Source organism: Syngnathoides biaculeatus, chromosome 5 (assembly GCF_019802595.1).
Source record: "Syngnathoides biaculeatus isolate LvHL_M chromosome 5, ASM1980259v1, whole genome shotgun sequence".
NCBI lineage: Eukaryota > Metazoa > Chordata > Actinopteri > Syngnathiformes > Syngnathidae > Syngnathoides > Syngnathoides biaculeatus.
Window position 1 is genome coordinate 728,497 of NC_084644.1, and position 21,539 is coordinate 750,035.

At 51.9% G+C, this 21,539-nt stretch overlaps 4 protein-coding genes across 7 annotated transcripts; 1 reads left to right on the plus strand and 3 right to left on the minus strand.

Annotated features, from left to right (window-relative positions):
- Positions 1-1,387: 1,387 nt before the first annotated feature.
- On the minus strand, positions 1,388-7,732 carry LOC133501438 (amino acid transporter heavy chain SLC3A2-like). 2 transcript variants are annotated; one of them, XM_061821200.1, is made up of 10 exons: positions 6,815-7,732; positions 6,490-6,561; positions 5,506-5,847; positions 4,465-4,655; positions 3,957-4,130; positions 3,777-3,874; positions 3,543-3,685; positions 2,692-3,001; positions 2,428-2,490; positions 1,388-1,884 (listed from the first exon to the last, which is right to left on the minus strand). In XM_061821200.1, the coding sequence occupies exons 2-10, from the start codon at positions 6,498-6,500 to the stop codon at positions 1,546-1,548; spliced, it is 1,671 nt and encodes a 556-aa protein (XP_061677184.1). In that variant the 5' UTR covers positions 6,501-6,561; positions 6,815-7,732; the 3' UTR covers positions 1,388-1,545. The 2 variants fall into 2 exon arrangements, with proteins under 2 accessions (XP_061677184.1, XP_061677185.1); XM_061821201.1 differs by having other exon boundaries at positions 5,506-5,991; positions 6,061-6,561.
- A 213-nt stretch (positions 7,733-7,945) lies between these two features.
- On the minus strand, positions 7,946-13,224 carry haus2 (HAUS augmin like complex subunit 2). Of its 3 annotated transcripts, none has more exons than XM_061820509.1 (9): positions 12,685-13,224; positions 12,274-12,407; positions 11,207-11,293; positions 10,143-10,241; positions 10,005-10,074; positions 9,786-9,918; positions 9,375-9,486; positions 8,335-8,432; positions 7,946-8,080 (listed from the first exon to the last, which is right to left on the minus strand). In XM_061820509.1, the coding sequence occupies exons 2-9, from the start codon at positions 12,274-12,276 to the stop codon at positions 8,059-8,061; spliced, it is 624 nt and encodes a 207-aa protein (XP_061676493.1). In that variant the 5' UTR covers positions 12,277-12,407; positions 12,685-13,224; the 3' UTR covers positions 7,946-8,058. The 3 variants fall into 3 exon arrangements, with proteins under 3 accessions (XP_061676493.1, XP_061676494.1, XP_061676495.1); XM_061820510.1 differs by having other exon boundaries at positions 12,274-12,426; XM_061820511.1 differs by adding an exon at positions 11,439-11,556 and having other exon boundaries at positions 12,274-13,224.
- Positions 13,225-13,333: 109 nt separating this feature from the next.
- Positions 13,334-15,608, plus strand: zgc:109986 (uncharacterized protein LOC553566 homolog). Its single transcript, XM_061820508.1, has 8 exons — positions 13,334-13,560; positions 13,688-13,809; positions 14,009-14,147; positions 14,223-14,344; positions 14,459-14,569; positions 14,833-14,939; positions 15,244-15,334; positions 15,421-15,608. The coding sequence occupies exons 1-8, from the start codon at positions 13,380-13,382 to the stop codon at positions 15,532-15,534; spliced, it is 987 nt and encodes a 328-aa protein (XP_061676492.1). The 5' UTR covers positions 13,334-13,379; the 3' UTR covers positions 15,535-15,608.
- Positions 15,609-17,188: 1,580 nt separating this feature from the next.
- Positions 17,189-21,273, minus strand: LOC133501074 (cofilin-2). The gene is made up of 4 exons (XM_061820512.1): positions 21,195-21,273; positions 19,846-20,156; positions 18,754-18,830; positions 17,189-17,740 (listed from the first exon to the last, which is right to left on the minus strand). Exons 1-4 carry the CDS (start codon positions 21,195-21,197, stop codon positions 17,628-17,630), a joined length of 504 nt encoding a protein of 167 aa, XP_061676496.1. The 5' UTR covers positions 21,198-21,273; the 3' UTR covers positions 17,189-17,627.
- Positions 21,274-21,539: the final 266 nt, after the last annotated feature.

Below are 21,539 nucleotides of genomic sequence, written 5' to 3' on the forward strand. Positions count from 1 at the left end.
CGTCCAGTTTTAATTTGGCGGGGCAAGAGCTTCATTTTGACGCCTCGCAGCATCTTCGCCCATTGCTTGAGCTGTTTCCATGGAAACACTACGGCGGCAATTCGTTTTCGCGTGTGTACGTGAAACCTTGCAGCATCTTTACAGTCTGGTCCAAATAAGACAAAGGGGGAGGAGCCAAAGCCAAATGGCGCTGTGCTGACGTCACGGACCGCGCTGGTGCCCGTGATGATGATGACGACGAAGACGAAGACGAAGACGAAGAGCTCTTTTCTTCTTCTCGCGCCCCCTCCATTCTCAAACGGAGGCGGTGGAATTGCTGCCGTTCTCAGATGTCATTTGAACGGCTCTTTTTCTTTTGGGGAAAAAACAAAAGAAAAACAAAAACAATTTACAGACCCCCCCCAAAAAAAAAGACAAAACAAAAAGCATTTTCAGAATCTGCAGCTATTTTGTGTCAGCAGTAGATTCGAACCTTCTCAAGACGATTCTGCGCTTTGAATTGCAACGGCGTCGACCCGCAGAGGGTCAAGGTCACGAAGGATTTTGGACTTTGCGAGTCCTGATCGCTTTCGTGTTCCTTTGACTGTGCAACAGAAAGGACACAAACGAGAATATCGGCCCAAAGTCGATCGACGTTTGGAGGAGTTCCCAAACGTCACGGATGACCCGATTCAAACGAATTTGAGCTCGGGGGCGACCCGGACTCAGATCGGATTGTCGAGCGCACACTTCAGAGTTCGGAGCGTTGGAAGACATTTTTTGTCGGTGGAACAAGTTGAGTCCACCCAAGTGGCAGCGTTCAGAAGTCCTGGCTAATAAATATCCATTCATCCACGTACTTAGCCTCTTATCCTCATGAGGGTCGCGGGGAGTCAACGGGCAGTACACCCTGAAGCGGTGGGCAGCCAATCGCAGGTCAAACGGAGACAGACAACAGTCGCACGCACAATCACACCTACGGGCAATTTAGAGCCTCCAATGAATGTTGCACGTTTTTGGGATGTGGGAGGAAAGCGGAGGGCCCACCCGGAGAAAAGCCAGGCGGGCGACCTCCACACAGGCGGCGACGGGATTTCGACCCCGGTTCTCAGGCCTATGAAGGCAACACGCACAGTTGTGCCGCACATAAATATGTTTATGCATTTATTTCTTTTTTTACATGCTTGCGAGCCATCCAACAAAATCTTTCTGTGTGTAATCTAGCAAGCTGTCTTTTATATATATATATATATATATATATATATATATTTTTTTAATGCATTTTGCTTGAAATAATTTTAATCCTATCAAGTGCATTGATTTACAGTAGGGAAGTCAATCAGCTGCGGTAATAACTCCTTTCGCCACAGGGACGAAGACGGACGGCGCCGTGGCTTCGGCCGGCGTTTTCGACGTCTCCGCTTCGTTGGCATCCTTCCTCGCGGAGGGAGGACGGACGAATGTGAGCAGCGAACAAACTCAGACGAGAAGCGGGCGCCACCGTCAGGCGGGGTTGACATTTATTTGTCATTTCTTCACAGAGCAAACACGAGCACGTCGAGAGGCCTAACCGGCCGAGGGGAGCTTGAGCAGCAGCGCTTCCCCGCCGGCCAGACGCAGCGCGGCCGGGTCCGCGCCGGCGCCCCTCGTCGGGTCGGTGGCGAGGACCACCTCGGCCACCCGGGGCAGCGCCGCGCGGACGGGCTCCGGCCGGGCCTCGCGCCGGTCAAAGTTGAAGGCGGCCAGGAAGGCGGCGTTCTGGTCCCACGAGCGGACGAAGGCCAGCGAGGACGACGAGTTGGCCACCGCCACGAAGTCCCCGAACAGCAGGGAGCGCTCTTTGGCGCGCGCCTCGCTCACGCGGCGCACGAAGGCGCGAGAGGACGCGCGGCGGGCGCGAGCCTCCTGCCACGCAAGATCGTCAACGTCATCGGCGGCCGCAGCGGCGCTTCTCAACCGGGGGTCCCTGGACCCATCGTGCAATTCCCGGCCGGGGACTCAAATCTTCCCGTGAAAAGTTGCGACGACATTTGCACACGCGACATTTTATTACCGCATTCGAATTTCTTTGAGCCGCGGTATATTCGTGCAGTTTTGTTTGGCTAACGATTGCGTTTTCTTCCATATTTCTGCAAGCTACTGCACAAAATGCAGCCAATCAAAGATGCGCTTTTGTTCCCGATGCATTTTTTTTTTTTTTGCTTTGGAAGTTGCAACAATTGAAAGTTTCTGACAATCTCAGCTGGAAACCTGAGATCGGGTTTTTTTTTTTTTTTTTTTTTGGGGGGGGGGGGAATTGGAGTCGTCGCGGTCGATCAAAAATATGCACGGGGGGTTCGGGACCCCGAAGAGGTTGAGAACCACACGGTGTCATCTTCATCATCCTCCTATTAATTGCACTCATAATCGTCATCATCCTCACCACCGAGTGTTGCCGGGAATTTTTACCTTCTGGGTTCCATTCAGCTCGTCCTCCGCCGAGTCCCAAATCATCCTGGGAAACTTCGTGCCCTTCACAAGACAAAACACAAACGTGACGACGTTCTGTTCTCAAATTCAGAATTTCGCCGCCCCCACACCAACTTTGTTTCTCTCTCTCTCTCATTCTCGGTCACTATGCCCGGCGAAGACGCGACATTCGCGAGATCCGACGCAAACCACCAGACAAAAGGTAAGCAGAGCTGCAGGAGCCCGACCGGGGACCGCACTTACGTCGTCCGTCAGGCCGATCTCGTCGCCGTACTCCAGCACGGGCGTCCCCGGCAGCGTGAAGAGCAGCAACTGGTAAAGCGGGACCAGCGCCGGGCCCACCAGCGAGGCCAGGTGACCCCGGCCGCGACCCCCCAGGTTCCAGGCCAGCCGCGTCTGAGGGTGGGCGTCGTACAAGTCCTGGACGGAGCGCGCCAGCTCCGACGCGTCCCCGTCCAGCAAGAGCCCGGACGTCAGGAGGTCCACGCCGCTGGACGACAGGACCCCGGAAACGTCCGTGGCGGCGCGACGCTCGGTCGCGCCCATCAAAAGTCTGCGGGAAGGAAGGAACCGGAGAAAAAGCCCAAAATCCTTCAGAAAAAAAAAAAAAAAAAAAAAAAAAGGTTGCAAACCCGTCCATCCATTTTCTGAGACGCTTATCCTCACAAGGGTCACAGAAGTGCCGGAGCCAATCCCGGCTGTCATCGGCACAGCCCGAACTGGTCGCCGACCGATCGCGGGGCACACGGAGACAGACAACAGTCGCACTCGCGATCACACCAACGGGCAATTTAGAGTGGAGCGGAGCAGATCTTGCAAACTCCACGCAGGCGGGGCCGGGATTTGAACCCCGGTCTTCACAACTGTGAGGCGGAAGTGCCGACCCGTTTTTTTCCACCGTGCAAAATAGAACCTCATACAAAAAAAAAAAAAAAAAAAAAAATGGAACTTTTGATGGATAGCAAGTGGCAATCATTCAAAACCTCTCGTTCAAATTCATTGATTTTCAAAGGGAATCAAAGGATGAAAATAAGCCAGGAACGGACGCTTAACGGTTACGAAGAAGTCTGGACGCCGACCGACGTCACTCTGACCTCCTGGTGGGCCGCTCGTTGGTCCCGTTCTGGACGATGGCCCGGATGTCGGCCCACAGAGACGGCACGGCGGCGGCCGCGTAGTCCACGTCCGCCAGCTGAACGCCGTCCACGCCTTCGCTGAACCAGAACACCAACGCAGACTGACCGGACACGGTCAGGATCAGGGCCGGGCGGCGCCACACGCTGGCTGGCAGGACGACGCCCCCCCCCCCCCCCACCACAACTCCTCACCTTCAGCTTCTCGGCCACCACCGTCACGCTGGCGTCGGAGAACCAGGACCCGCTGGAGCCGCGGTAGTTCGGAGTCAGATCCAAAACCACACAGATGCCTGCACGGCTCAGGAAAGAACTTTGAGACGCATTTCCAACAAAATAGTAATTTTCCAGAGAAAACTTCGCCGTTGTGCTCACCCTTCCTGTGCGCGGCGCCCAGAAGCTCCCTGAACTGCTCCAGACTTCCGGCCTCAGCCGCGATCTCCTGAAAGCTGAGCGCGGCGGCGTCGTCGGGCGGGGCCACGTGGACCGGCCCCAGCACCAAACCGCTCAACCTCAGCTGGGACAAGGCATCCACCTTCTCACGCACGCCTGACACGCACACCAACCGCAGTTTAGCACGGCGAAGGCGACCGCGACTCGTCGCTACCGTTCCAAAAATGCATCCACCACCTTGGATGTGGCCGATCCAACAACAACCCGGAAAGCCCACAAAGATAATAAGATCTCGTTCATTTGTGCTGTGTTTTGGGGAGCCAAAATCAACATCAACGATTTTCATTGCCATGATGAGATTAACGTGTGCAATTGTCAATTGTTACCAGCTAGCAACGCTATCGGGATAGCTTCGCATGTACAACGGTCTCCTGGGCGGCACGTCCAATATGGCCGCCCGACCTCTCAGCACATCGGCGGCGGCGTCTACCTCTGATGTCGCCGGCGTCGCTGAAGGCTCGGACGCTGGGCACGCGGTAGAGCGCCCCCCGGTTCCACCAGCGGGTGGCGGGCAGCTCCCGGCAGCGCGGCGCCCGCAGGATGAGGAGCGTGGCGCCCGCCAGCATGGCCAACCAGCCCAGCCAGAACAGAACCAGCAGGGCCCAGCGTGTGCGCACCCACCTGCGGGGCACGGAAGCTTCTTTTCATTGACGGAACGCTCTTAAGTCACGGCGGCAATTTCCCGCCTTTACATTAACAAATTGCATTTTGTAAATGTCCGCCGCGACCCTTGTGAGGATAAGCGGCGAATAAAATGGTTGGCTGGATTTTGTCAACGACCCGAGTATTCACACGTGCCCAACGAACAGGACGAACGTTCAAAGTCCGGCGAGTCGACGCGGTTACGCCGTCCGTCCGTCCGTGCAATGTTGAATTATTGCAGTTTGAAGGACGTTCACTCTTGCTGTACTTGCGCATTCATGACGATGTAACGATTGATGTTTTGTTTTAATGAACTATGACTTTATCTGCTGCGATGTCACGACCTCCCGCTCAATTCCACCAGAATTTTGAAAAGCTTTCAGGGCCATGACTTCAAACCAAGATTCACAAGTTCATGTGCAACAACATCCTTGCACGATTCCGTCTGACCGCAACCAATCGCTGATGCGATTTTAATTTTTTTTTTTTCTTGATCAGAATCTATCCTTTTATCACTGCCACTATCATTAGAATCCCACGACGTACTGACTGCGCCAAGAAAGGATATCAGCCAAATTCTGCCCGATCGTTGCCAAAGTGAAAGAATGAATTTGGTTCATTTTTCAACCGCTCTCCCTTCACGTCCAGAATTTTCTCACCCGCTCGCTCGCTCGCTCGCTCGCTCGCTCCAATGAACCGAGACAAACAAATTTCTTGCACGGTCGTGAGGTTGCGGGTTGAAATGCCGGCCCCGCCTATGCGGAGTCTGCACGTTTGCCTCTGCGGTTTTCTGTGTGCCCCGTGATTGGCGCCCCGGCTGCGTCGTTACCCGGGTGTGCCCGCCACCCGCAGCAGCTCGTCCTTCTTCAGCCCGGTGAACTCGCCGCCGTCGCCGTCCACGTTGAGCTTGACGCAGCCGTTCTTCTCCGCCTGCGCGTCCCCGGTCATGGGCCGCTTCTCCGGGTCCTCGTCGACGTCCTGCTGGTCCAGGACCACCTCGCTGACGTCGGCCTCCGTCGCGTCGGCATCCCCAGCCTCGTCTCGCCGCTCTTCGGGCTGCTTCGGTGCAGGCGCTTCCGCTGCTGCTGCAGCTTCTTCTTCTTCTTCTTCTTGTCGCACCTGAGCGACGGCCTGCAGGTCCTGGTTCTGGTCCATGGCGGCGCGCCTTCGACTTAAGAGCGAAAGGAGCGCAGAGGACAGGAGACAATGGTGGTTGGTCCTCGCTGCCGAGCGCACGGTGAGGATGAAGACCCGCTCCGCGGTGCTGCGTTCAAGGCCGTGCGAGAAACGCCAATCAGGAACAATTCGGTCCTTTCTGTCAAGCATCGACTCTTTTTACTTTTCTTGACTTTATTCAAAAATTCTGCTTTAGGTTTGGTGATACCTGGCAACTTCATTCAATAACGGCAATGTTAAAGTGACGCAACGGAAGCTTTAACATTTACGCGCTTCCGTGAAGGAATCCTCCAACGGCCTTGCATTTGGCTCGTTTACAATCTGCGTGACAGAACTAGAAAAAAATTGGAACATCAACCAACGGCAACTTTTTGCTTTTTGTCGTGCTAGCACATAGTGACAGGGTCCGCTTAAATAAAGCACCTCATTAAAAAAAAAAACAAACAAACAAAAAAAACCTCCACGCTTTGCCCTTCAAATTGTGAAAATGTACAAGTGCATAAACACTTTATACAATAACGGTAAAGACGCACGATATTAGCCACAGTGTAACAAATTCACACATCTTCCTTCCTATGACAGAAACCGCAGCATTTATTACGGGAATAAAAAAAAATGGCAGCCACGTCACAGACACCTCTGGTGCATGGTGACAACGCCATGAGGGTCTCTCCGCCGCTTGGAACGCTAAAGGCAGCTGGAGCGACATCTGTAAAAAAAAAAAAAAAAAAAAATTAAGACTAAAAGTCAAGTTAAAAAACAGGAGAAGGAAAAAAGAAAACAAAAACATGCTGTCGTGCAAAATATATTACTTTCAAACATTTTTTGCAAATAATTCAAAGACTGTACTCATAATCAAACAAATGAATTGATTTTCAGAATGAAATTGAAAAGCGAGCGACGTTGGAACGAAAACGACAAACGCGGACGGAACGAGGCCACAAAATGGCCGGCGAGCTCACGAGGACGACCCGTGGCGCGCCTCCTTCCGTCGGAGAAGCTGATTGGCCCACGTCTCCGCTTCGGAGGCCTGCGCAGAGAGCTGCTCGACGTCCGCGTTCTGGGGGGGGACAAACCAAGGTCAGAAGGACACGGCCGACTTCATCAAAACTTCACCTTCGACGAGTACGCCAATATTCCCAAAATGCTTTCGATCGAACTTGCTCCTTCGCCTCATTGATTTATTGTCCATAATACAGAAAAAGAAAGTCAAACGCCGCGCATGACTTTCATCTTCATTAAACCGGTTTACTGATTCATTGTAAAGATTTTCCGACTATCTTATCCTGGGGACAATCGCAGCTGTCTTCGGGGTACACCCTGAACTGGTCGCCAGCCAATCACGGGGCGCACGGAGACAGACGACAGTGACACTGACGGGAGCAATTTAGAGACTCCAATGAATGTTGCATGTTTTGAGGATGGCGAGGAAACGTAAGTGCCCACCCGGAGAACGGGGGGGACAAAAAAAAAAAAACATTTTCATTTCATAAATAGACTCAGTCATCGAGATTATGGAAAGACGGCACGTGTTCATTTCAATTTGCCAGCGCCCCCTAGAGGGTGCTCTTTCATTCTAATACACCACCGCCACCTCGAGGCTCTGAAAAAGGTGCTATCTTTCTATGCTTTTAAATAGAATTGATGACTGGAGCATCATTCATTTTTTCCACTTATATTCTGTTGAATGACTTTCTGAAACGCTCGACGGTTCAATTTGAATCCTTTAAGAGCGGCTAGCTCAGCATTTTTCGCGTTTTCTCGATAACAAGCAAAATGATTTGCGACGGGACAAACAATTATGGACTCGAGTGCCGTAGTTTTGTCGCGTTGTGGCAGGCATTTCAATGAGCAAATATTGAAGAAACAAAATTGGGGTCACGTTTTTTTCTGTCACTATGTCAAGATATCGTAAACAATTTGACTGCTATATTTGTAAATAAAATTGTAAAAAAAAAAAAAACAAACAAAAAAAACCTCCACGCTTTGCCCTTCAAATTGTGAAAATGTACAAGTGCATAAACACTTTATACAATAACGGTAAAGACGCACGATATTAGCCACAGTGTAACAAATTCACACATCTTCCTTCCTATGACAGAAACCGCAGCATTTATTACGGGAATAAAAAAAAATGGCAGCCACGTCACAGACACCTCTGGTGCATGGTGACAACGCCATGAGGGTCTCTCCGCCGCTTGGAACGCTAAAGGCAGCTGGAGCGACATCTGTAAAAAAAAAAAAAAAAAAAAAATTAAGACTAAAAGTCAAGTTAAAAAACAGGAGAAGGAAAAAAGAAAACAAAAACATGCTGTCGTGCAAAATATATTACTTTCAAACATTTTTTGCAAATAATTCAAAGACTGTACTCATAATCAAACAAATGAATTGATTTTCAGAATGAAATTGAAAAGCGAGCGACGTTGGAACGAAAACGACAAACGCGGACGGAACGAGGCCACAAAATGGCCGGCGAGCTCACGAGGACGACCCGTGGCGCGCCTCCTTCCGTCGGAGAAGCTGATTGGCCCACGTCTCCGCTTCGGAGGCCTGCGCAGAGAGCTGCTCGACGTCCGCGTTCTGGGGGGGGACAAACCAAGGTCAGAAGGACACGGCCGACTTCATCAAAACTTCACCTTCGACGAGTACGCCAATATTCCCAAAATGCTTTCGATCGAACTTGCTCCTTCGCCTCATTGATTTATTGTCCATAATACAGAAAAAGAAAGTCAAACGCCGCGCATGACTTTCATCTTCATTAAACCGGTTTACTGATTCATTGTAAAGATTTTCCGACTATCTTATCCTGGGGACAATCGCAGCTGTCTTCGGGGTACACCCTGAACTGGTCGCCAGGCAATCACGGGGCGCACGGAGACAGACGACAGTGACACTGACGGGAGCAATTTAGAGACTCCAATGAATGTTGCATGTTTTGAGGATGGCGAGGAAACGTAAGTGCCCACCCGGAGAACGGGGGGGACAAAAAAAAAAAAACATTTTCATTTCATAAATAGACTCAGTCATCGAGATTATGGAAAGACCGCACGTGTTCATTTCAATTTGCCAGCGCCCCCTAGAGGGTGCTCTTTCATTCTAATACACCACCGCCACCTAGAGGCTCTGAAAAAGGTGCTATCTTTCTATGCTTTTAAATAGAATTGATGACTGGAGCATCATTCATTTTTTCCACTTATATTCTGTTGAATGACTTTCTGAAACGCTCGCCGGTTCAATTTGAATCCTTTAAGAGCGGCTAGCTCAGCATTTTTCGCGTTTTCTCGATAACAAGCAAAATGATTTGCGACGGGACAAACAATTATGGACTCGAGTGCCGTAGTTTTGTCGCGTTGTGGCAGGCATTTCAATGAGCAAATATTGAAGAAACAAAATTGGGGTCACGTTTTTTTCTGTCACTATGTCAAGATATCGTAAACAATTTGACTGCTATATTTGTAAATAAAATTGTTAAAAAAAAAAACAAACAAAAAAAAGCTCGCCAACGCTCAGGGCGATTCCCACCAGCTGATCCAGGCGGCGCCGTTGGATGTCGGCGCCGCTGGCGACGACGCCTCTCTTGTCGTCCAAAGTGTCCACAAAGTCGGTGACGTCGCGGAGGACTTCCACCACGGAGCTGCCACACGGTCACAATTGAGACAAATGAGAAGCGGCCAAAAAATATGACGTCCAAAGACTAAAGATTGAGCGTCTAACATGAAAGGTTTCACGTTTTTGGACTTCAGACACTGAAACCTCAGCACGTCTTCTTCTTCTTTTTTTTTTTTTTTTTGATTGCAGCTCCAAAGTTTTGGGACAATTATTTTGATTCACAAATTCTGTTTTCCTAGAACCAGCACTGGGCCTAAATGAAGCAATTTTCTAGATGTAACAAATAAAGCGTAAAATACTCAAAGCCAGGGAGACGGACGGTACCGGCGCAGGTGGGCCGGGACGGGCAGGTCGGCGCGGCTCCGCGGCCTGGCCAGTCGCCGGGCCAGAACTTTGTGGTTCCTCAAGACGTCCTCCAGGTGAGAGTTGAAGGTCTGCAGCGCCTGCAACCTGGGGGCTGATGCGGGGGCGAAGGGAGGAAGGAAAAAGAAACGGTTCTGATCCAAACGCCGACGACAAATGCGCATGGGGGTCATCGCTCACCGAGGCGGACCGCACGCGTGACGTCGGCGCTTTTCTTCTCCTCGTGCAGCAGCGCCGCCTCCAGCTGCAGCTGCAACACAACGAGTCACGGAGGTGCCGGGAAGAGGCGGACCGAGCCGCCGAAAAGCGCCGCGCTACCTGCTGCAGCTCCTCCCGCGTTCTGAGTCGTCGCTCGGCTTCGTGCAGGCGAGGGGAGAAGACGGCTCGCTGGGATGAGGACGCGTGTTCCAATTCCTCCTGAAGACAACGCGTCGGTCAGTGGACTCGGGAGAACGTGGACGGTGTCGAGTGCGGTCCTAAAAACCAGTGCAACAGAACCCGACCCAAAACGCGTAGAAATAAAAGTCCAAAAGTGGGTCTCTTTTCTCTCATCAGGTGCCAATGGACGAACAAGAACGTGCTCAGCAGCCTGCTCAAAGTCAGTCGTTTTAAAAAAAAAAAAAAAAAAGCTCGCTCGACTTGTTCATTTTTGGAGAAATGCAGAGGGAGCTCCGCCCCCTTTGAAAAGCTCCAAAAAGGCGATGAGCAGTACGTGGGACGGGTTAGAACCAGCCATCCAAAGGAACTGACGATTTGGCGAGCTCCTTTGCGCGTTACGGCGATCACGCGGTCCCGTGACACAGGCTCGTCCTCTTTTCAACTGCGGTGCTGCCCGGTGAGTCTCAAGCGCTCGGTCCTGACCCGCCGCTGTGCCGCACAATCATCTTAAGTGGGCTGTGGACAGCTAGTCAGGAGGAAAAAACTCTTCTGAACTGATCTAACCCTATTGATGGGAGAGCTAACATTAGCATTAGCTCACCGGAGGGATTTCCCTAGAAATAAATATTCACACACACAAATGCCGAAGTAAGCTCTGCCGGGGACCGGGGACCGAGCCCACGGCCCCACGGCCATTTCTTCTTCAGATGAGGATAAATCAGAGAAATCAGAGCCGGGCATAAACGGCGTTCCATGTAATCGAGCGTTTGGAACGGCACGTCCGTGCGTGTCGGTCGTTCCAAAACGTCGTGCGACTCGCGATAATGGCGACACCCCTGAAAATTTGTTATTGTCGATTAAAATCTTCTCAAAACACTATTGAATGAGAGAGAATGATCAAGATAGAGTATATATATTACGTGACCTATTGGATACATTGTTACTCCAAACCAGCGGAATTTTCCTTGAAGCGTTCATGATAGCGAACATGCTAACACGCTGACCTGAGACACGGCACCGCTCGACACCAACGCGGACAGCAGGCCGCCCGATGGCGTCACGGGCAAGGGAGATGTGGTCCACTCGTGCATCTGGGGGGGGACGGGGGGACAACATCATTTCTGACCACAACGCAAGCAGGGGACATGCAAAAATAATATTAAATTCTATACATAGAAATAACGTTGGCTTTCTCATTTTAGAACATATTTTGAAGACTATTTGTTTAAAGATGACCTGATACGTTTAATCAACGGAGAATGTGTTGCCCATTTGCTCATCAGACAAGGACATGTTGTGGAGCCGGTGGTCGTCCCTGATCTTTGTACGCAGAAAACCGGCTGGCGCCATCCTCCTATCCGGCGCGTTGCCGTGGAGACGAACGACACCAGATAAGGTGCGGAAAGTTACCATCCCGGCCCAGGGTCCCATACATATAAAAACCTTGCCTCACTGGGCAGCGTTTGTCTTCTTCTTTGGCTATCCTGCCAGAAGACACACCGAGATAAGACCCGGACGTCTGTACTGCACATTCCTTTGTAATAAATCCATTTGCTGGTAACTTTTTCTAATCATTTGGTCATATCTTCCGTGAATACGCGTCGGGTCCAAACTCGCAAATCACTACAATATTTATAGCCCTTCGAGAATGCTCAAAACAATCGTTTTTGGATTGACAAACATACATTGGGTGATATAATACGAAGCCGTTTTTCCATTTGTACCTTTGTTACGCGTTATACATACAAAAATCACAAATCAATGTCGCGTCGTTCCGTAGCTTCAAAGGGGCCCCGCAATGCCAGAAAAGAAGAGAGCTTCACGGCTAACCGAACAATATTCTTGAAACAAAACACAAAACATTTCCTTGAAAGGAAACCATTTGGGGGGGGGGGGGGGGGCTTCATGAAAACCTGGACCAAAGTGCGGAAAAACTGTTTGAATGATCTTCATCTTGGCAGCACAAAAGACTTTTCTTGAAAATAATGCCATATTCACGCTTCGTCTGAACCATTTTCAACACGAGCCATCATGCAAATAATAATCAAACAATAATCTTTTAAGGACTTACCATGAAAACAGCAGACTTGGTTCCGAGCTCGCAACCATTTCAAGGAAAAACCCAACGCGCCAGACGGTTTGTGTTCTCTTCTTCGCGTTTCAAGTGGCTGCAGCAGCTGGAGTTGCTCCACAGCGCCGCCGAAACTAAAGGACGCCGTGGAAACTACATGGGAATGACGTCACATCGCAAAGCTCACTTGACGACGTGGACGAATTTTTGACTATTGAAATTCAAATCCTGAATCATTGGATGGGGGGCCACATGAGCTAAATACTGTACTCAAATAAGGGTCTTCCAAATATGCACTCGCGTGAGCTACTCAATGAAAAAATACTACTCAAGCAGAGGGTAACTTGTGTAACTTCCGAATACGAGCATCAACTAAAATAAAAATATGCATATATGGGAGTCGACACATACGTTCCACCGTTTTGATTTTGAACTGCAGCAACAACATCACAGAAACATCCGTCCATCGATCCAGTTTCTTAGCTGCTTATCCTCACGAGGGTGGCGGGAGTGCTTGAAGCCTATCCCAATTGTCATCGGGCAGGAGCCGGTGTACACCCTCAACTGGTCGCCGGCCAATCACAAGGGAACATGAAATCATTTAGAGTGTCCGATTAATGTCGCACGTTTTAGGGATGTGGGAGGAAACCGGAGTGAGTGGCCACCCGGAGAACGTGCAAACTCCACACGGGCGGACCGGCATCGAACCCGGCTCCTCGGGGAACCGTGAGCCCAACGCTTTACGGCCGCAGTGCCCCTCGCAGAAATATTATACAAACGCCTGACGTCGGCAGCGGGTTCAGTTTTCACTCGATTGATTGGCCCTAACTGCAAGACGAGGTGGAAAAATACTGGAAGAAAAAAGTCACGAACTGCATGTTGACCATTGCAACCGAGTAAAAGTATCGAGCCTTCTTCATATAAATACTCAAGTAAAAGTATAAAGTACGATGCATGTAAGGTAGCTCAGTTTCGGCTAAATATTACTCGAGTAAATGTAGCGCGTTACTCGCTACGTCGTCTTCTTCTTCTTCTTCTTCTTCTTCTTCTTCTTTGGGAGGGTCGGGTCTGTCAACATCCGGGTTTGGAGACGCCCAGCTTATGAAATGCGGCCACCTGGTTGGTCCACCGGCCGCAGCGGCAAAGAAGCCGGAAGTGTCGGCGCAGTCGTGTGCTCATCGCGGAGTCCGATGGATTTGTGTCAAGCTAAAAGTGAGATACGGCAGCTTCTGAGCAGGGTTGAACCTTCTCAGGTGCCGAAGCTGCTCGACTGGCTCCGCAACTCAGGTACGGCACGCCTCCCCGCCGGGTCTTCTGCTCGAATTGTTGACTTCGGCTGCCGGAGCGTCACGTCGGCTAGCGAGGTTCTCGTGTTTGACTACATTACCCACAAGGCCACGGGTTGTTCGTGCAGAGGACCTGGACGAGTTGCGAGTCGACAACGGCAAAGTCATCCTGAGGTCCATCGCGGAAGAAATCAGGAAGGGGCTCCCCCCGGACGCCATGTTGCCGTGTGAGCTCATCGCCCAGCACAAGGTTCCCACGAGCACGCCCCCCCCCCCCCCCCCCCAGACCGCATATGGACCTGTCTCAATGGCAGGGATTGACAACTGCATTTAAGGCCATTTGCCAGTCAAATTTCACTGACTTGTAGCCTCATAAACACTGAAAAGCTCAACTGTGTACGGCGTGCTAAATTGCTTTTTCCACAAATGAAGACATTTGCGTCTTTCAGATGCGGCAGCATTCGCGTCCCACCGCCCACGTGGACGCCTTCTTGTACGAGGACGACTACGTGGACGCCCTTTGCGAGACGGGACGGATGAGCCGCAGCTACTGCCGCGAGTGCGGCTCCCGCCGCACGGCGCCGCTGGGTGCGTGAAACGGTCGCCGCCGTCGATCATTCGCCCTCCGTCGCTGACCCGCCGTCCTTTGCCGTGTGCGGACAGACTTCGTGTCGCACTCGTTCTCCGCGTGCGAGCTGCTCTTCCTCTTCCAAAACGTTCTGCCGGACCTGAGCGGCCGCACGCTCGTGGACGTCGGATCGCGACTGGGGGCCGTGCTCTACGGGGTCAGAGGTCACCACGCACACCAAGCAAAACGCGCCCCCGCAGACGTCCGACCCTTTTTGTACTGACGTCGTGAGGTCATCGGTGACAAAAAATTGCTTCTCGGTGTCGTTCAGGGGTTCGTGTACAGCTCGGCGTCGCGGCTGGTCGGCGTGGAGCTCAGCGAGGAGTTTGTGGGCCTGCAGAACAAAATGGTGCACAAGTACGGGATGAACCCGAGGGTGGAGGTGCGTCCGGCCCACGCTCGGGCTTTGCGCCACATATTTCATTTGCTTGTGGTTTTTCCACCTATGTATTGGATTTCACGGGATTGTTCCGCTCATCTATTTTCCACGTTTTGCGTGGATGTATTTGATGGTGTTTTACTGTCTTTCAAGGCCTAATTTAATCATGTGCAATGTTGAAACGTTTCAATCCATCCCGACGGGCTGCGCGTGTACGTCGTCACCTCGCCGTGGTGCATTTGCGGGACGGGGAACGCCGTTCGCAGGTCGTCCACGCCGACGTGCGCACGCAGGCGGTTCTGCTGCAGACCGCCGACGTTCTGGTCATGAACAACGTCTTTGAGTACTTCATGGAGCCCGGCGAACAAGTCAGGTGAGGGCGAGCTCGCGCTCGAACGGCGCCGCCGATCCGTTGCTTTAACACGAGTACAGGCTAATATGCGTGCCAAGCGGCTGATGTCGTGGTACCTGACTGCCGGTGACTTCTTAAAATGTCCATCTGAATACTTTGAAATAATGTAGAAAGGTTCCAGATTCTACAGCGTCCACGCTCAGCGGGGTGTAGACCCGGTGCAGGGCCAGGACCGAAAGCTCTTGTTGTGAACGGGACTCCGTCGACGGTGTTGCGATTTCTCGCGATGCAGCTGCACTTGTGACTCCCCCCTTGTGACTTTCAGGGCCTGGAGGTTTATCATGCAGGCGTTCAGGAAACCAGGTTCTCTGCTGGTGACGGTTCCCAGTCTGGAGGACTCTCTCCAGCCCCTGCAGGTGAACTTGATGCAGCTTCAAGGATTGGGGTGTGTGTGTGTGTGTGTGTGTGCGCTTCAAATGTTCTTGCTATTTGTGTCCATCAGGTGGCGCTGCCGACCGGCTGGGTGGAGGAACTTCCTGTGGACTACGACGTTTACGTGGGTAAAGACGCAGACCCCGAGGATCTGCAACAGTTCCACCTTTACAGGGTCTTGTGACTAGACAATGACTGGACTTGGAGCGTCCACCTGTGTAAATCTCCCCACAACAATAAAAAAAAATATTCACGTTTGCTACTTGAATCCAATCATTTCTGTCTGGTCTATTGGGAATTATGTTGCTTGGTTGCGGCCGTCAACGAGCGTTCTTGGACTCGGGCAGTTCTGGACTCGAGGGCAAGTCGGAACTCGGCTCCAGACGAAGAGCATCCTGGAATGTTAATTTCAGTTGATAAAACGCTTTCAATCCAATCAACGGTCGGGTCAAACTGAACAAGAAGTCTCTGAAAACGCCTGAGCCTCTTTCTTTCTTTCTTTTTCCTTGAAAAGTCACCTGCTTTGTTCTAAAGGGGGGGAAAAAAAATATTTCCCCGTTTGCAAAAAACTCGGAACGTTTTGGAGGCGGAAGGAGGAAACGCCAACGTTGACGGAACTTTCTCTTCTTCGACGCTTAGGCGTAGGCGTGACTTCCAACTGTTTGCGTTACAGCGCCGCCGGTCGCCGTGATAATGTAGTTGCGATTGAAATAACTTTGTTCTTTTCAGGTTTAATAGTTTATCACCCCAAAAAAGCAAAACATGAGGGCGATGAGCTCAAAAACCGCACAAAGGTTCACTTAAATTTCACATAGTGAACATTTTTAAATGATCAACGAAACGAGACAGGATCCTTTTATTAGAAACGCTGCTCACGAAGAACAAGCATGATTTGTGCGAGGCTGCAACCGCATGCGCACAATTCCGGGCGATGAACTTCCCTTCTTGCCACGAACACGCAACTGCAACGACGCGTCATATTTATCCTCTTGCAGATCCCGCTCCAGCGGACCCGACCTGATGATTTACGTCCCCATGTGGGGCTGTTGCTAATGTGCTAAGCTAATGCTGCTAAATGCGAGCTTTGACTCACCGACGAAACGCGCAGCAAGCCGACGCAAATAGAAGCCAGATCACATTCGGGCCGTCGCTCCATCTAAGGGCAGGAATGTGCGGCTGCCAGGAAGTGGCTCGCCCCGGCGCGGGAAGTCTGGACTGGGCTGTTGGCAGAAGGTTCTGCTCCAGTCAGAGGTCGCCATGAGCTTGCGCTCCCCTTTGAAGTCTCTCCATCCAAGTCGTGGTCTAAAAGTGTCCGTTTCACTGGACAAAAATACACCCCGGTTCAGTCATGCCAGTGTTCGGAAGAGGCCCCTCTGACAGCCGCTTCAGACACTTTTGGATCAATTTGGTCCGGATTTGTGTAACGACGACCTGTTGAAGTCAAGTCAAGTGGTTCTGTTGCACTTGTACTCAAGTCTCAAGGGTTCCAAAGCATTCTAAAGTCTGAGGGGCTGAGGAGAAGGTTTTACTCGGGGCAAATTCTCGTGAGGTTCGACATGAGCGAAAACGGTCACAACGAGGGAGGGCCCAGTTCAGTCCAAATGGTTTAAATGGCCAACGTGGTACGTGGGCCCGATGGCCTCGGACCGCATTCGTCGGGCTTCTAATGAGGTTCTACCGAAGTCGAGGCGGTTCTGACTAAAGAGGACGGATCCGCTCAAGTGGGGGGGGGGGGGGGGTTATTGCAGGGCGGCTTCCTGTCAGCTCACCAACAAGGATGTCGTCGCCGAGGGTGGGCGGGGTCGGTCGTGACCCGCCGCGAATTGGGGGGGGGGGGCTCCCAAAATCAAAAGTAGCCTCTAATGACGCGTGGTGGCAAAACGGAAGGTGCCCAGGAGGGAGCTAACGCTAAAAGTTCTGTGATGCATCGTGGAGCAACGCGGCGACACCAATAAATTAAAAGTCCCGTTTATTAAAAAGAAAAACAAAAAAAAAAAAGCCTCATCACATCACAGGAGGCGGAGGTCTTTTTGGCAAAACTCAGACGACCTTTCCTGCCGGGTCGACAAGTCGTGTGGCAACAAAGCGGGAGGGGTTTGCATATTTGACCTTAACGAGATGGTGGTGGTGGAACAAATCCGAAAAAATAAAACAAAAGCAAAAACAACAAACAAAAGAGAAACGGCGGCCTGAGGACGCCGCCTCCTTCGCCACACGGACACACACGGCAGGCGGCGGGCGGGCGGGCGGGCGGGCTCGGGTCCGTACGGCACGGCGTCACAGCGGCTTCCCCTCCAGGGACACCACCACGTTCCCGCCCAGCTTCTCGGCCAGCGTGCTGCGGTCCTGGATGTCGTCCAGCCCGTTCACCTGCCACTCGTGCTTGATGCCTGGGGGCGGAGACCACAGCGAGGCGACATCATCAGCGCCGCACGTCCGTCGCAGGACAATCGCGTAAACCCTTGCAAAATGGTGACATGGTCACAGGACGTCCCGTCGCCAGGAGCCAAGCGGGACGAGCGGCGGAACCGCCAAGCTCTCCAAGTTGGCTTTTGGAAAACTCATTTCGTTGTGCAGCTTTTTCAGATCTTTGTCAAGAAAGATTCTGGTGAAATGAGTTCTTGTGTTTTGAGATTACCTACAACGATTCCATAATTTGCCTTGAGCGTATAAACGTGTTTATATACATATAAAAACCCAACATTCAATGGACCGCATCAAACCAGGAAGGTGAGATCTGTCCCCCGGGCCTCGAGTTTGACACCCGCTACGACTAAGTGGTAGCATGACTTGTTTGGGTTTTCGCTCCAGAACTTTCATTTGGGTCCATGACGGTTTTGTTTGCTTTCTTCGCTTGACTATTTGACGTGTCGAGTGCGTCGGATAAATTCCCACAAAGTTTCGGGGCAGGACACGCAGCGCCGCACTCCGATTGGCCGCTATAGGACACGCCCTCCTGGCTCCAGACAGGAAAAGGAAGTTTGTGATTTAAGTGGGGCTAATCCCCCCCCCTCCCAAAAAAACACAACTGTTAAAGCTCTTAAAAGTTTTGTTTTGGTTTTGGTGCGTTCGTCTCGTCACATCCGCCCTCCCCTGACGCAGCGGCCAATCGTCTTGCGGCGAAGGCGTGTCCTGTCAAGAACGCGGCGATGCGATCGGGGACGGCCGAGTCGAGATTTTTCTACGCGGTGGGCCGACCGCGGAGGCGGAGATTCTGCCCCCCCCCCCCCCCCAAAAAAAAAGTCTGATTGGCTGTTTTGCCGCACATTCCCCGTTAGCTGATCACCGAGATTGGGGAGAATTTGATCTGGATCATAAAAGACTCAAGACTTTTCCCCTTCTCCAGAACCACGTCGCACGCGGTTTTGGGTTCGTTTGTCCGCCACCCTCGCGCTGAGCTCACCTGTAAACTTTTTCTTGATGGCGTCTTTGGAACTGGCGTAGATCATCTTGCTCTTGAGGGGGGCGCCCTCGGGAGCCCTGCGGGGAACCAAACAGGAAGTGACATCAGGGGAACGCGTTTCGGCCGTGCTAACGGAATTAGCCTCTTAGCGCAACAGGAGTTCAGTTCTTGGTCCAAGGAGGCTCTGCGGGTCAAAGGTCAAAGGGTCGCTCGTTAGGTTCTACGGAGGTCAGAGTGGTCCCGCGGTGGTTCGATTCAAGTCCTTTTGGTTCCAATTGAGTTCTACTGAAATCCTTTTGGGTCATATGAGATTTGACAGCAGTCACTGGATCCAGCCAAGTCGTTTGCGTTCCTAGCAGGTTCAAAAACTGTCCAAATGTTTTCAAGCAAGTTCAGATGAAGCCAACGTGTTCCTAATGAGGTTCTGCTAAAGCCAGAGGGTTCTAGTGAAGTTCCTGTCAAGTCAGTAATTCCAATGAATTCATAGCGTCATTCAGGTTTTAAAGGCGGTTCCGAATCAAGTCCGGGAGGCGCAAATGAGCTTAGTGAGGTTGCGCCAAAGTCATTCTGGTCCAATGAGTCCACCAAGGTCGCACGAGGTTCTCCTTAGAGTTTCGCTCAAGTGGGCCAAAGGTGGTGGTCTCAAGTCAGAATGGTTCTGATGAGGTCCAACTACAAGCATTGTGATTCTAACAACGTTTGACCAAAGAAAGTGATTTTAATGAGCTTTTACTAAAATCAAAGTGGTCCGACGGAGGCTTAACAATCATTTTTGGTTCCGATAAGGTTCTACTGAGGCCCTTTTGCTTCTCATTAAGTCAAAAAAGTTCTCATCGACAGTTACGAGGTTCCTCTAATGTGGTTCTGGAGTCATTTTGGTTCCACCACATTCAAATATGCTCTAAAAAGTCGTCCTAAGGCGCTTCTATGGTATAAATGTGCTTCTACCGAGGTTGGAATGAAGTTCATTCGGTTCTGGTTCTGATCTACGCGAGTCAAATAAAGTGGAATGAGGGAGTTTGTGACATGATGGGAGGCGGGAAGCACTTCCTGTTCTGAAAGGAAGGGCGGGACACACACACACACACACACCAGAAGATGAAGACCAGGTCCTCCTTCTTGGACTCCTTGGTCTCATAGGTGGCGTCGTAGAGTCCGTATCGGCAGTCGTTGAGGGGGAGGAGCTTGACGAAGCAGGCGTACGGGTCGTCCACCGTCTGGCCGATGTCGCCCACCAGGATCTGTTTGCCTTCCTCCACCACGATCTTCTTGCGGTCGTCGCTGAGGCAGAAGAGCACCGCCTTCTTGCGCTGCTTCACCTCTTCCGGCGTCCGGTGCGACTTGCGCACCTTCATGTCGTTGAACACTTTGATGACTTCGTCGTTCACGGTCACGCCCGATGCCTGGCGGGGGAAAAAACGGAGCGGTCCATATTCTACTTCATCAACGCGGCGATCGAAGCGAATTGCGCCTCATTGTTTCTCGCTTCAACGCCCGTTGATCTTGTGGCGCTCCCCCTGCCCACCAGGGGGCAGTCAAATACGCGGACAGCAATTAAGTTGGGGGCTCATCTGAGATTCTAACAGGGTTGAAATTGCCATTTTGCAAATGTGATATTGGAGTGACAGCGACCACTTGGGCGGGCGTAGCGTCAGTCCACGCCCGCATTTGAGAGGGGAGAACCCGGCTTGAGTTTTTTCACCATTGTGAAGCCTCATTTGATGTGTAACTCACTCAAATTTGGCAGGATCGTTGGGAATACTCGAAGTTTTTTTCATAACGGCAAACAGCAAAGCTTCCCCAATAAAATGTGATGATGCAAACTTTATCGATTTTTTTTTTTAATTTATTTTTAAACTCCTTCCCAAGTCAAGGTCCGTGGGCCCCTGTTGGTATTATTAGCCGAAGACCTGCACGGCCGACGGAGATTCTGGGCTGCACCTCTGCCAAAACCGGGCCGGGCCGGGCCGGGCCAGGCCAACTGGCCTGACGCGCAGGAACCCGGCCAGGCCTAAACTACTGAAATCGAAATGATGTTTGAATGGCTTGAGTGTCTCGTTTCTTGGCTACCGAATACGATCGTGATGCGACTTCAGTCGAAACTGAGACTTTTGCAGCACGAATAAGTTCCACGCACGGACACGCCGCCCCGGCTAGAGCTAAAATGGCCGCCCCGGGGCATAACGGCCCGTAGCGGCCCGCCGCGAGGTCCGGACCCCGCCGAAGCGGTCGGGTCCCGAGCGGTCCCGGTGTCGGCCAGCGTTCTGAGCCGTTCGAACCGCGTCCGCTCCGATGCCGACGAAGGGGAGCGACCGCCATGCTGGCCAACGTCACGCCGGCCGCTACTCCGGCACAAACAGCGCGCTCGGAACGGGAAGCCGGCCGGCAGCCGCCATCGGGCACGACCTCGCCGGTTCCGCCCGTCCGAGGCCGGTTCTTACCATTCTGTCCCGGACTTTGTCGGCCTCGCTGCGCCGTCACAAGGCTTCGGTGAAAACGGGGGGTTGTGGGGGGGGGGGGTGGCGGGGGGGGGGGGAAGCGACGAGCAAGACTTTGGACAGCCGAGAAGGTGGAGGAGGGGCGAGGGGGCGGGTCCTGGCCGGGTTTGGGGGGAGATGGGCGTGGCTTCGGGGGGGGGGTCAACGGATGCTTCATATTCATGAGGCCTTCGTCCAATCAGCGCGCCAACAGCCTCGCTCGGCACTTTTCACGTGTGTTCATCATACAAAATGTCAAATATAGACCCTGGATGTATAGAATGATACTGTTCATCCGTGAAAATAACC

Coding starts and splice junctions, on each gene's coding strand:
- LOC133501438 (XM_061821200.1), bottom strand. Junction 3,686..3,776: donor TGGTGGCCGAGAAGCTGAAG/GTGAGGAGTTGT, acceptor GTGTCCGGTCAG/TCTGCGTTGGTGTTCTGGTT. Junction 1,885..2,427: donor AGCTGAATGGAACCCAGAAG/GTAAAAATTCCC, acceptor CTTGCGTGGCAG/GAGGCTCGCGCCCGCCGCGC.
- haus2 (XM_061820509.1), bottom strand. Junction 10,242..11,206: donor CGAGCGGTGCCGTGTCTCAG/GTCAGCGTGTTA, acceptor CGTTGTCTTCAG/GAGGAATTGGAACACGCGTC. Junction 9,487..9,785: donor GTCCCGGCCCACCTGCGCCG/GTACCGTCCGTC, acceptor ACCGTGTGGCAG/CTCCGTGGTGGAAGTCCTCC.
- LOC133501074 (XM_061820512.1), bottom strand. Junction 18,831..19,845: donor GACCTGGTCTTCATCTTCTG/GTGTGTGTGTGT, acceptor GGTTCCCCGCAG/GGCTCCCGAGGGCGCCCCCC. Junction 17,741..18,753: donor CATCAAGAAAAAGTTTACAG/GTGAGCTCAGCG, acceptor CTCCGCCCCCAG/GCATCAAGCACGAGTGGCAG.
- zgc:109986 (XM_061820508.1), top strand. CDS start 13,380: ATGCGGCCACCTGGTTGGTCCACCGGCCGCAGCGGCAAAGAAGCCGGA. Junction 13,561..13,687: donor CGACTGGCTCCGCAACTCAG/GTACGGCACGCC, acceptor TTGTTCGTGCAG/AGGACCTGGACGAGTTGCGA. Junction 13,810..14,008: donor AGCTCATCGCCCAGCACAAG/GTTCCCACGAGC, acceptor TGCGTCTTTCAG/ATGCGGCAGCATTCGCGTCC.